General features: G+C 45.5%; 1 protein-coding gene across 1 annotated transcript in view; it reads left to right on the forward strand.

Moving 5' to 3' along the window:
* The window catches only part of ASB18 (ankyrin repeat and SOCS box containing 18), a 32,342-nt gene extending 20,279 nt beyond the window's left edge, over positions 1 to 12,063 (forward strand). Inside the window, exons 3-5 of the mRNA XM_054992802.1 lie at positions 8 to 512; positions 4,834 to 4,947; positions 11,523 to 12,063. Coding sequence (XP_054848777.1) covers positions 8 to 512; positions 4,834 to 4,947; positions 11,523 to 11,708 — 805 coding nt within the window. The 3' untranslated portion in view covers positions 11,709 to 12,063. The remainder of the gene's footprint in view (positions 1 to 7; positions 513 to 4,833; positions 4,948 to 11,522) is intronic.
* Positions 12,064 to 12,469: the final 406 nt, after the last annotated feature.

The following is a 12,469-nucleotide window of genomic DNA, read 5'->3' on the forward strand; positions in this document are numbered from 1 at the left end:
TTTGAAGGTGTGCAAAGGCTTTGGTGACCTTTGGTGCCTTGGTCAACCAGCCCAGTGAAGACTCCCAGGAAACCCCGCTTCACATCGCTGCTAAGCACGGACTTCCTGAGCACGCCCACCTGTATCTGAGGAACGGCGCTACGGTGGATCTGAAGAACAGTATGGAAGAGACGGCCCTTAGCGTCGCTTGCGGAGAGGCCAAGGGAAAGGAGTGCCAAGAGAGCTACTTGCGAGTGTGTCAACTACTGCTTACAGATGGAGCAGAAGTGAATTCTGTGGACGGAGACATGAAGAGCCCGCTTCACAAGGCCTGCAAAAACGCTCATCACCGCTTGGTCCTGCTGCTGCTGCAACGGCAAGCAGATGTGAGTGCCCTGGACTATAACGGGGCGTCCCCGCTGTCCTGCGTCCTCCAGACGGCAGCTTTCAAACAAGAGCTGAGGCCGCATCGCACAGTGCAGACTTTGCTGAACCACGGCTCTCTAAAAATATGGCCGACTGCCTTTGTCAAGGTACCTGGGTTCTGTAGGAGAGAATGAGCTTTGCTTTTGCTGACCCTTCCCCTCCGTTAGTGAAGCTCTCACTATCACCTAAACCTTTTCCTAGAACCTGAGCAGAGAAAGACCTTCCTGTAACCTCGCAAATGACCTGCTGCAGAAATGTTCTAAATTATAAGCCTTCGATACACGATGAAACTCTGGACGCATAAAAGCTGTTGCTCCCGGTCACTTGGACAATAACTAATTTCTCACAAAGATATCTAAGATTTTAGATATGAAATGAAATTGTTCATTAGGTTCCAAACAGTAGCAGGTTGAAAGCACGAATTGGCACTGTGTAAATCTCTGGAGTGTGAGGCCTGCCCTTGTCATCCTTACGAGGAGAGACGATCCTAACGGGCGCCGCACCGATGTTCATCTCTTTTCTCCCTAACCTGTGATTCTAATTTTGAAAAAGCAATTAAATTAACCCTCTTTGGCCATGAATCCATCACCTTTGAGAGGATTGTATGAATAACTGTTTTAATGATTTGGGAATCTCTGCTCCAAAGAAGGTGGGCCTTGTTTATTAGACTGGGTAGTCATTAAGTAATAAAGGAACTGTTGAGCCGCTGGAGCTTCCCTCCCAGGAATGGTTTAAAGAGCCTTCCTTGCCGCCTGCACAGGTGAAGTTCCTCCCAAAATCTTCCATCTGGCACAATATTGGTCTTCCTAAATTCTGACTTTTAAAGAAGGCGTTGGTTCTGTCCCTCTCATAAGAAAATAGGCAATGGGGAGCCAACATGGTATAGTTGTTGGGAAAGGACCTGGGAGAGCCGGGTTCAAATCCCTACTCTGCCATGGAAGCTTGCTGGGTGACTTTAGGCCAGTCACACACATAGGGTTGTTGTGAGGATAAAATAGAGGAGAGGAGAATTATGTAAGCTGCTTTGAGTTCCCATAGGGGAGAAAGATGGGGTATGAATGAAATCAGTCAATGATCAAAATTTCTCCAGTGTTCAAGAAGCAGAACTTCTGTGCTCTGCATGATACCCTGTTCTTCACCCATGAACATCAGCCAAGTTATCTGGATAAGTATATCTCTATATTTAAAAAGAACCCCACACACTATACAACTCAAATATCAGTTGTCAGAGGCGACTTGATGGCACAGAACACACACACAACCATGGTTAGCGGTAGTACTACTGGGTCCATAAGGTACAGTTAAGGCAACAAGGGCAGCGAAGAGAAGCTATGCTAGAGAAGGAGGGCCAGCATACTCCTGAGTCCAGCTTCTGTTAAATGAACCACAGCTGGACACATCTGCACAAGACCCGACAGGCCCTGATGAAATCCCAGCTCATCTCAGAGATCTCCCCCCAGGGTGAGCTCTGAGCCCTGCCTGCACCAGCATGCAGCTCTTCCGTTTTCTGAAATACACAAGCAACTGCAATGAAAATTCAAGAACTTTGTTTTAAGTGAGCGTCAGGCATTTCACACTCATTAAGCAAGGGTACTTGGCATGTGTTAGAACTGTGTATGCTAGAGTCTCTCTACTTGGCATGTGTTAGAACTGTGTACGCTAGAGTCTCTCTACATGTTACTAAGTACCTAGGAACGCTCAAGTGCAGGATTATATGTGTAGTCCCCAATTCACGTGCAGGCTGGTCTTTCTCAGCACACATGAACGCTGCTTTCATGGGAGATCCCTTTGTGTGACTACATCTGCAAATAGGGTTGCCAGTCCTCTGCTGGGGGTGGGGGATTCTCCACTCCCACCCTCCACTTCCCGCCCTGGCTTGTCTGGCCACCAGCGGAAAAGGTTGGGGAACACATTCCTACCCTCCAAAATCGGCCTGCTGTGGAGTGCAGAAGTACTCCCAGGGGCGACACAAGGCCTGTGTGATGATGCCACTTCCTGGAAGGGAAGTCATCGTGCAGCCCAGGAATGGCACATGCAAGGGCATCTAAACAGGTAAATGCCAGGTGTCCTGCCTCCTACCTCGAGGGTAAGGGGACCTGGCTACCCTATCTGCAAGTGATTCTGGAGAGCAAAGTCGGTTTCCACTGCAAGAACAAGTATTGTAGGATCCTCGCCAATATGCATTTCTTTAAGGTGTGAGAAAGTGTCAAGATCTGCATTTCAATGAATTGAAATGAGAGGTGGGGGAAACTGGGATACTTTTAGCAGTTGAGGAGGAATTGATATTGAATGTGTGAATGTATTCACGCAGAGCGAACTGAGGTTTGACTGTGCAAGCGAGTGCATGGAAAGTTGGAAGGGGGGGGGGACATGTGGAATGAGGTTCACTTGAGCATCCCCAGGTACTTTGTAATGTGTAGAATGACTACCCTGGCCACAGTGGCGACATTCATTCAATGCCTTGTCTTTTAGGCTGTGCCCAAATTTGTATATTGTACAAAGATATTTTTTAGGTAGATAGGTGAAAATGTATACTGCCAAAGGCAGTTACGATATAACAAAAGCAACTGCCCACGCAGTGATAAATAAAACAATAAAAGCCCAATAAAACTGAAAGTGGTGTTAAAAATTTCTGGGCCGAAATAACATAAATTGCAGCATGCTGAATATCGAGCAAAAATTTTACATAGCAGCCAGCGCCTCCAGAGACATCATATAAGCAACATGCTGGTTGTGGTCAGAAAGAAAATAGAAAAAAAAAACACCCTGAGATTTCTTCCACAAGGGAATTGTCCCCACACACACTGTTTTGGGGAGCATCCATATGAGTACAGCTTGTAGGGCTCCCCAACACTTTTGAGTCAGATTAAAGGGAAACCTCATTTGATCTGGCTCAAAGGATGAACTGTGGGTGGCTGTGGGTGGAACATACAGGTGGACGCCAACTGCAACCCACCAGGGTAAGGGGAGGGCAAAGCTGAGCTCTACCTTCAAAATGGTGAAGCTAAGCTGTGCACTCCCCTCTCCCCATTAGCCCTTTAACTAGTTTTGTGTTCGTCATAGCTGAGCCATAGTGGAGCTTTGTACTGGGGCTCAGCTTACATCCTCTCTACCCGAGACATCTGACACGTGAAGAACATGTGTCGGGAGATGCAATGGTAGCCGGGAAGGGTCATTTAAAAAGAGTCGGCAGCAGGGCAAAGGCTTTGTTATACACTGGAGCTGTGTGAAGGGGCTGTGAAATGCCAGAAGGGAAACATCAGCCCATTATAAGCTTTCCAGGTCCAAGCCCAGCTCTGGAAAGCAGCTCCAGCCCATTTCCATTCCTTGCTGCCCTCTGGTTGTGATCCCACTCAGTTTTAGACTGGAGAGGTAAAATTGGAGACGAAGATGAAATTAACAAACCTCTGAGGAGCAATCACCGCCGGCTCTGTCTTTTTAAACTACACTTCCTGACTAACATTGTGTCTCCCTGCACTTGATGAACATGCACAAAGGCATCTCGTGTAGAGAGAGACTGAGAAAGAGTGGTTGCTGGTCTGCTGAAGGCCTGCCATTATTGTTATGGCTTCTGTGTTAATGTGACAGTGAGGAAGGGGGGAGAGGCAGGAGGGGGGTGGCATCAGCAGCGAGTCATGCAAGGATGGGGCCTGCAGATCCACCCACAGCCACTCCCACACCGCTCACAGCAGCTTTAGCAACAGGAGTGCCTTTTCCCACTCCCCACCCAGGCCGATTCCAGACGGCCCTCCCCATCGCGAAATGTCGCGCGTCATCATGCAGAAAACGTGAAATATCGTGTTTTCTCGCGCGAGTTTTGCGCGACGTCGCACAAAACTCGCGCGAGAAAACACGATATTTCGCGTTTTCTGCACGACGACACGCGACGTTTCGCGATGGGGAGGGCCGTCTGGAATTGGCCCCAGTATGGAAGCAAACTGCCTATTTTTTATTTATGGGCAAAAAAGAGGTAATTAGTCTTTAAAGTAACATTGATATTTTGTACTTTGAAGGTCTCCTTGCCTTTTACAAAAAGCCTAAAGACTTGCTTTGCTCAACTACTACAGTTTCATTTAGAACTACATGTGATTATTATTTATTGATAGTTTTAGACAGTGAGTTTAAATTGAGCTTTTAATATATTTTATATATGTTGTAAGCTGCCTTGAATGCCGTAAGGTAGAAAGGCGGCTAACAAATGTTTAAAATAAATAAATATATTTCTATCATAATTGTCAATGTAACGTACTAGTTATACACTTCCATTGCCGTGTTGTAAGCAGTAAATACATGGTTTTGAAGTAAATCAGTTTCCCATCCTGTCTAAGTTTCACTATGGGCCAAAACCCAGAGAGAATTTTCCGTATGGTCATGTATTCTAGAGCAATGGTAGTATTTTTAGAGTGTGTCTGATTCTTTCCACCCTAGGTGCTGAAATCTTGTGCCTCCGTACCAGAGATTATTGAAATCCTTTGTAATTCCTACCCTCATCTGCCCATTACTGAGAAGTGGATGGAAGCTATTCCGAAGGAAGACTTTGAGGTAAAAAATATACAAACTACAGTCACAGACTATGAGGATGGGCTTGTGAGCACTGACAAGTGAGAAGAATGCCTTTTTAAAATGCTGTGCTGGGATTTCAATAGATCTGTATATGCACTGGCTAAGTAAAGGCCATTGGGCCCATTTTCAGATGAAATTCCCTTTCCAGTCAGCATGAATATTGACCCTCTTATGATAAATAAATCGTATATTGGCCCCAGAAACCTAATTAAAGGATTCCATGTTTGGGCCATTAGCAAAGTCTATCGTTTAGCAGAGGAAGCATGATTATAAGTGGTTGTGAGCTGGTTCTGCCGGCTGGTGTGTGTGCAGGAGAGAAAATAACAAAGCATACACTTGTTTATACTTAGAAAGGAAATTTTTATTGTAGAAACTCCAAACTCTGATAGGAAAGGAGGAGAGAGAGATCCTATCTACCTATCTAGTCTAAGGATGGACATGGATGCTAGGAAAATTCCTGCAGCCATGCTGCCAAGATGGAGGGAGGCGAAGGAGAGATGGTGCCTGGAACGAAGCCAGGAAGAGTGAGAGGGAGGAAGTCCAGAGGAGAAAATCCTGGGAATAGCAATCTACATATCAAAGGGATAGTCAGAGCAGTAAACAGTAAACAGAACGCCCTGACCTCTCTATCTTTCTGACTCTTTGGTTTGTCTCCCTCTGAAACCCAAGGGAAGGGACAGCACTGAGTCTTCCCCTTACAACATCTTAAGAAGCTCTATTGCTGTCTAGCAGGTGGCCAAAATTCTCTCCAGGTTCTCAGGGTGCTTCTCTCCAATCCCAACCCTACTACTAAGGGCCTAACTAGCCATTTATACAAGCCACACGTTCACAACTGAAATGGAGGATAAAAGTCCTGGTCCCTCCCCCCACATACACAAAAACATGCAAAGGATGTCCTCACCTTACTTTCTTGCAGAGGTGGGGAAAGACTTCACGCATAGAATTGCAATGAGATAAGAGCCCTGTTCACATGTTACTGTAAACACATATACATGCATGTATCTGTTTGTAAGAAAGAGCCAACACTCGTTCATTTTACAAATGAAACCAAGGACCAGAATAAATTGGGTTTCAGTCACGTGTTCAGCTGTACACGCACTGAATGTATCATGAGAGTTACTCAACTCACATGTAAGGAAAAATCAAGTGTACATAGTACACAGAATGAGCATTATGCCTCTAAAGAATACACTCCATTATGAAGCTAGAGGTCCTACCTGATATTTCTAGAAAACCAAATGAGAGCTGGCTACCCTTTCTAAACAAAATGTACAGCTTAAAGCCCAGAGCCATACACACAGAGAGACCTATTTGGAATACAAGGTTAATAACTGGGTTTGCAACAGATTTCAGAGTCCAAGTCCCAAACAGATGATCTTTCTGAATGTGAATCTTCCTGAGTAATAATCCTTGCAAAATACTGCAGAGTTCTTGGTCACTTCCATGCCAAGTATTAGGTTCAGCTATACTACTGGTGAGAAGCATTTTTCTTCCCCTGATGACACACACTATTGTGGTGCTCTTGTGCAACTTCTGACTTTTCCCCGGTTTTCCTGTGATCTTTCCAAATACTGCTTTACTTAGAATGGATGTCATTAGAAAGAGCACAGCAAAGCTGGGATAGCTGCCATATGGACAGGGACATCCAAATCTCTCCTAACCCTGCTCACATCAGCACCATTTTCTCTACCCCAGTTCCCCATGGTAGTCGTACCCCCAACCCATGCTGCCAGAAGCTTTTTAATTTCTTTGTTTTAAAAATTGGTAATTGTCAAATCATTATCAATGTGTCTAATTTCAATATGCTTCCTTCTGTGGATACTTAAATCCAAAGATTAAAGCCATGGACAAACAAGACCGATCTTTCTACAAACATGAGAAATGACCCCGGGTTTGCAGGAAAATCTGAAATCTTAAAAAAAAAAATTACTTGAGGAGTAGGGGTGTGCAGCCCAAAAATATTTGGGTTTCCTGCTTTGGGTTTACCCGAAGCAGGAAAAACTTTTGGGAACACCCAAAACCCGAAGCGGCAAGCAGCTTTGGATTTGGGTGTTTGAATCGCTTCGGAATGCTCCATAAAGATTCGGAGCATTCCGAAGTGACTCAGGGGGCTAGGTTTTCTCACAGCACCCCCACCCCCCCACCCATCACCCCCCTGCCTAAGCACAGGTCCCTTTAAACTATCAGCTGTCAGGCGGCTGGGGGGATTCCCTCCTGCCGCCTGCCAGCTGATAGTTTAAATGGCCCTGCCAGCTTGCAAGGGCAGGTCCCTTTATACTATCCACAGGCGGTGGGGGGGGGGACTCCCCCAGCTGCCTAACAGCAGATACTTTAAAGGAAACTGCTGCTTGCATGGGGCCCTTTAAACTAAGCCCCGAAGCTTTCCAAGGCATTCCGAATGCTTCAGAAAGCTTTGATTCGGGAATCCTGAATCTTTTCAAATAGGGTCCAATTCAGGTATTTTACCCAAATCGGACACCTGAAGCGCACACCCCTAATGGGAAGTTTAAAATTTCCAAAAAGAGAAGCAGCACCTGTACCTTTAATAAACAGATTCCCTCTGTAGTGGACATTGTGGGGGTTGCTAGGCAACCACAACAGTATTGCCAGTTGAAGCCTTTGGTTTCTGTCAGCAAAAGGCAAGGGAAGGGTTATGGCCTTTTCCAAGGATGTTTTGGCCTTTGAGGGAGGACCAATTCAATAGCAGCTACCCCATGAAAACTAGTGTGGTGCGGTGTAGTGGTAAGAGTTTCACAGTAGGATCTGGGAGACCCAGGATCGAATCCCTACTTTGTTATGAAATTTTGCTGGGTGACTTTGGGACATTAATACTCTCAGCCTGCATTACTTCACAGGTTTGTTGTAAAGATAACATGAAAGAAAATGTTGTAAGCCGCTTCGAGTTCACATTGTGAAGAAAGGTGGCATATAAACGTAGTAAATAATAATAAATATAGCTGAAGATAGGGGGGGCAGATAAAATGTAGGTTGCTGGGTGGGTGGGTGAGAAGGAGATAATGAAAGGGAGTATTGAGAATATGTGGGCTTCCAGAGGAAAGGAAATAGTGTGGAGAGAGGGAATACAAAGGAAACTGAAGTGCCCCCCTCAAGTCCTTTAGAGTTCCCCACTGTGCAACTGGCCCTGGCCAAGCCAGACTCTTTTCCTGAGAAATACTACAAGGGGGAGGGAAGGAGGGAGATAAAGATAGAAGTGGAAAAGGAGAAAGTCTTTCTACAAAACTGAGAAAAGTCCTAGGTTTGCGAAAAATCTGAAATCTTTAAAAAAAAAAATACTGGGGAGGTTTTTAAAAAACCCAAATTAATAGAACCAGCAACTGTAGCTTTAAGAAATGAATGCCCGCCATGGCTGTTGCTAGGCAACTTCAATAGTATTGCCAGCTGAAGCCTTGGTTTCTGTCAGTAAAAGCAGAGGGAGGGGGAGGATCCTTTCCTCTGCTGTCATGGCCTTTGAAGCAGGACTCATTGGAGGCAGGCCCAGAAGCAACCACTGTGCAAATGGCTACCATATGACTTGCATGACACATCCAGGCCTGGCTGCTTGCTACTATTCAACAGCAGCCACCCCATGAAAACCAGTGTGTTGTAGTGGTTAGAGGTTCAGACTAAGATCGGAGAGACTCAAGTTCAAATCCCCAGGTTGCCATGGGAACTTGCTGGGTGACCTTGGGCCAGTCATACACTCTCAGCCTAACTTACCTCACAGGATTGTTGTGAAGATAAAATGGAAGAGAATTATGTAAGCTGCTTTATGTTATTTATTCTTATTTATTTAAAACATTTGCATGCCTTTCTACCCAAATAGAGTCCCCAAGGCAACAAACATTTTTTAAAATGTTTTGTAAAACATTTAAAATCATTTTAAAAATTCAATAAACACACACAAACAACACCAAAAACAGGGCAGGGGCCAGTAACAATTATTGAGAGCCCATCGGGGAGAGAGAAACAGTATAAATGTAGTAAATAAAAAATAAACACAGTTGAAGATTGGGGGCAGATAAAAATGTAGGTTGATGGGTAGGGTTGCCAGGTCCCTCTGTCCTCTCAGCGGGATGATAGGGGCCTGGAAATTACCCTCGTGTGTGTGCATCAGCGCACTCACACGCACTCCGGCGGCAACATGATTATATCACTTCCAGAAGTGATGTCACCATGCCAAGTGTGTGGCGACGTCACTTCTGTAAGTGACGTCGTTGCGCCAGCCGTGGGAGTGCTCCCGCGCTCCAATTTGGCCGGTTTGGGGCCAAATCGGATGCAGGGATGCTCCCACGGCCAGCATGAGGGGTGGGAGTGCGCGCACAGCGCGTACTCCTGAGGTGCGTGCCAGTAGCAGGCACGCTTCAGGAGTTTGCCCCCTCCTGCTGATTGCTCAGCAATCAGCAGATAAGGGGGCAAATCCCCGGGAGTAACCCTATTGACGGGTGGGAAACAGGGAAACAGGAAAATGTGAGAGAATGGGGGTTGCTAGGAGAAGGCAAAGAGGAAATAGTGGGGAGGAGAAAATGAGATGCCACCCACAAGTCTTTGCTGGGTCCCCACTGCTCAATAGGGACTGACGCGATGGCTGCTACCATGCAACTTGGCCAGACTTTCCTCAGGGAGAGGCTGCCAGAGACAGGAAGGTGGGAAAACTGAGTACAAGGAGGTAGATAAAGGTAGATTGGCTAATGTGTGGGAAGGAGAGAAGGGGGCAGGAAAGGGGAGAAGCTATGGAAGGTTTCAGGGAAGGAAAGGAGAACATAGTGGAGGAGGAGAAAACAAGATGCCTCCTGTTAGCCTTTCTGGGTCCACCTCTTGTAACATTAGAAGTGGTCCCCAACATGGCTCCTGGTGCACCCAACAAAATTTTTCTAGCTCCCAAGTGTTTTTAGAATGGTGTGGGGGGTGGGGACTTTTGCCCAATAAGGCTTCTGATTGGCCATTGGAGATCTGATTGACTGTGCTGATTTTTGCTTCAGCAGCAGTTGCTACCACATAGGGTTGCCAGCCTCCAGGTGGTGGCTGGAGATCTCCCAGAACAACTGATCTCCAGGCAACAGAGATCAGTTCCCTTAGAGAAAATGGCTGCTTTTGAGGATTGACTCTATGGTATTATACCAGTCTGAGACCCATCCCCTCCCCAAACCTTGCCCTTTCCAGGTTTCACCCCCCAAATCTCCAGGAATTGCCCAACCTGGACCTGGCAACCCTACAGTACAAGGACCTTCACTATGTGACTGAAGGCAAGAAAATACATTTAAACAAAATGTTCATTCAGAAAGACATCCTGTTAAGCAGAGCTTCTTCCTGAAATGTTGCAGAGTTACTATTAGACCTCCTTCCTGCCATTTTGTGGTTGGCTCCACCTCCTGTGGCAGCCATTTTGTGGCCAGGCCCACCACCCTGTGTCATAATTCCAGAGGTCCCCGCAGGCTCAAAAGAGTTGGTGACCCCTGCTATAGTGTATTGTCAATTATTGATTTTAAAAAATGAAAATGTGGGGGGAAGGGGCAGGGAAACCTACTATGTCGAAGTCCAGTTGTCACTGCGCTTAATCATCAGCCACAGCCGTCACAAGGAATCCCTAGGGACTGTGTGGAAATCATCCTCACGAAGAGCATCTCTTGGAACACTGTTTTCCTGTGAACAGGCAGCGCAGCAATCCAGTAGGAGGGTCATATTCTCTCTCCTCCTAGAATCAGGGGCTGTTTTCTTGATTTCTCACCAGCTGGCTAACAGTATCAGTCATATTCTCCTACAAGCTACACCAAATGGTTACCCTTTCCAAGGCAACCAGAACTGCCCTAGAAAATAATGGCGGTGCACTATTCCTCTCAGGACTAATAGTTTCTGCTTCATTGTGTGGAAGAAGAAGGTCAGCCTCTTGGATTTTGCTGAAGTTCCTCCTCCTCACCCTTCCACATCTAGACTCACCCCTAAGCTGTTTGTTTTCATAGCTCTCCTGTTTTCTGAACAACACACTCCATTTTTAAAGAATGTTTTTGCCTTGGGAGAAAGACATTTTTGTATTCTTTATCCCTTTCACAATACACCTCTTCTCTCACTCCCCCGGTTCCCTTCAGATTCTCCTTTATGTGCCCTAAATTTATCCAAATCCAGAAGAATTTCTACAAGCTGATCTGATTGAAGAGTTTGGGACGGATATCAGCATCCACTGTGTATACGCACCCCCTTCTCTCTCCGCATGCTTCCATCTGCTTTAATTACCTGGTCAGTTTAGATAGTTTTCTCCTCCAGGGGGTTAAAACTCACTTAAGCCGTCAGTGTTTTTTTTTAAAATCTACTAGTTAAGAAGACATTAGGAAGTGTATTAAGAGTGTGTCAACACTAAACTGTTGCCAGTTTTATATATTTTAAAAATCGTAGTCAGTCATCTTCCTTTTTTTTGTTTTACTCTTCATCAAGAAAGTAGATCCGCTGAATAAAATCACCAGTTACATCAACTATGTGGAAATGCCTTTTGTCTCCTTCTCCTGGTGAAGCCTTCTTCCAGGGTCGGACACTTCATAAACCGACCTTCTATTTCCTTTCAGAGACATCTGCCTTTCTATGAGTCCCTGTTCAATCAGATGTACACAGTCCGGACTCTGCAGCATTTCTGTCGCTGCACCGTCAGAACAAGGCTCGGCAGGAGGTGCCATTGTCTCATCCCCTTGCTCCCTGTACCCAAATCCCTACAAAGCTACCTTCTGTTGGAACCGGAGGGAGTCCTACTCTGAAACTCCCGCAACAATCCACCAAACTCCAACACTGGAGTCCTTTTGCTGACACGTCCCCGTTGATGTACAACAGACTCCGCTGCTTGTCTATACAAGATTTCCTGTTTCTGCTATAAATAAATGCTTTTGGGGATCTGCATTAATACTACTGTACGGTTTTATGGAGAGCTGAAGCTTTTCTGATTATGGGATGGCTTTTCTGGTTAGATTTAACTTTGCAGCTGTGCTTGTTTGTTGTTTATTGCTTCATAGATTTTCTCTTTAGTGATCTATTAGTACAATATAAACAGCACAGCGCATGAATAGTAAAGGGTTAGGAGCGTTTCAGAATAAAGCATTTGCTGTTGATACGTTGGACTCTGGTAAAAGGTCAGTGATTATTGAGTTCATAAACTGTTTCGAACCGGATTATAAAGGGCTAATAAAGTGGGAATGAACAATATATAACAGCAATTTTTTCACAGTTTTTAATTTAAAAAATCAGCCAAACTACATCTCTGGGAGCTGAGGCAGGTCCTAGCAAGGAAAAGCACGACTGGTGTTCTTTTTCTTCTCAAATGGCATCCAAAATCCATGCTACAGAGACTGAGAAGATGGGCTCCCAAAAGCTTGTTCTCTTTCAAGGATCATATCCCACCCACTCGTCTGAGTTTCAGCATCTCTCTCTGAGTCTCTCTACACAAGACATCTTACACGAGGATGCTCAAGTGACTTGCTTTCTGCACAGTCTTATATTCAATTGTACTCTTGTCTCCCTAGCG

This window comes from Eublepharis macularius, chromosome 1 (assembly GCF_028583425.1).
Source record: "Eublepharis macularius isolate TG4126 chromosome 1, MPM_Emac_v1.0, whole genome shotgun sequence".
NCBI classification, from domain to species: domain Eukaryota; kingdom Metazoa; phylum Chordata; class Lepidosauria; order Squamata; family Eublepharidae; genus Eublepharis; species Eublepharis macularius.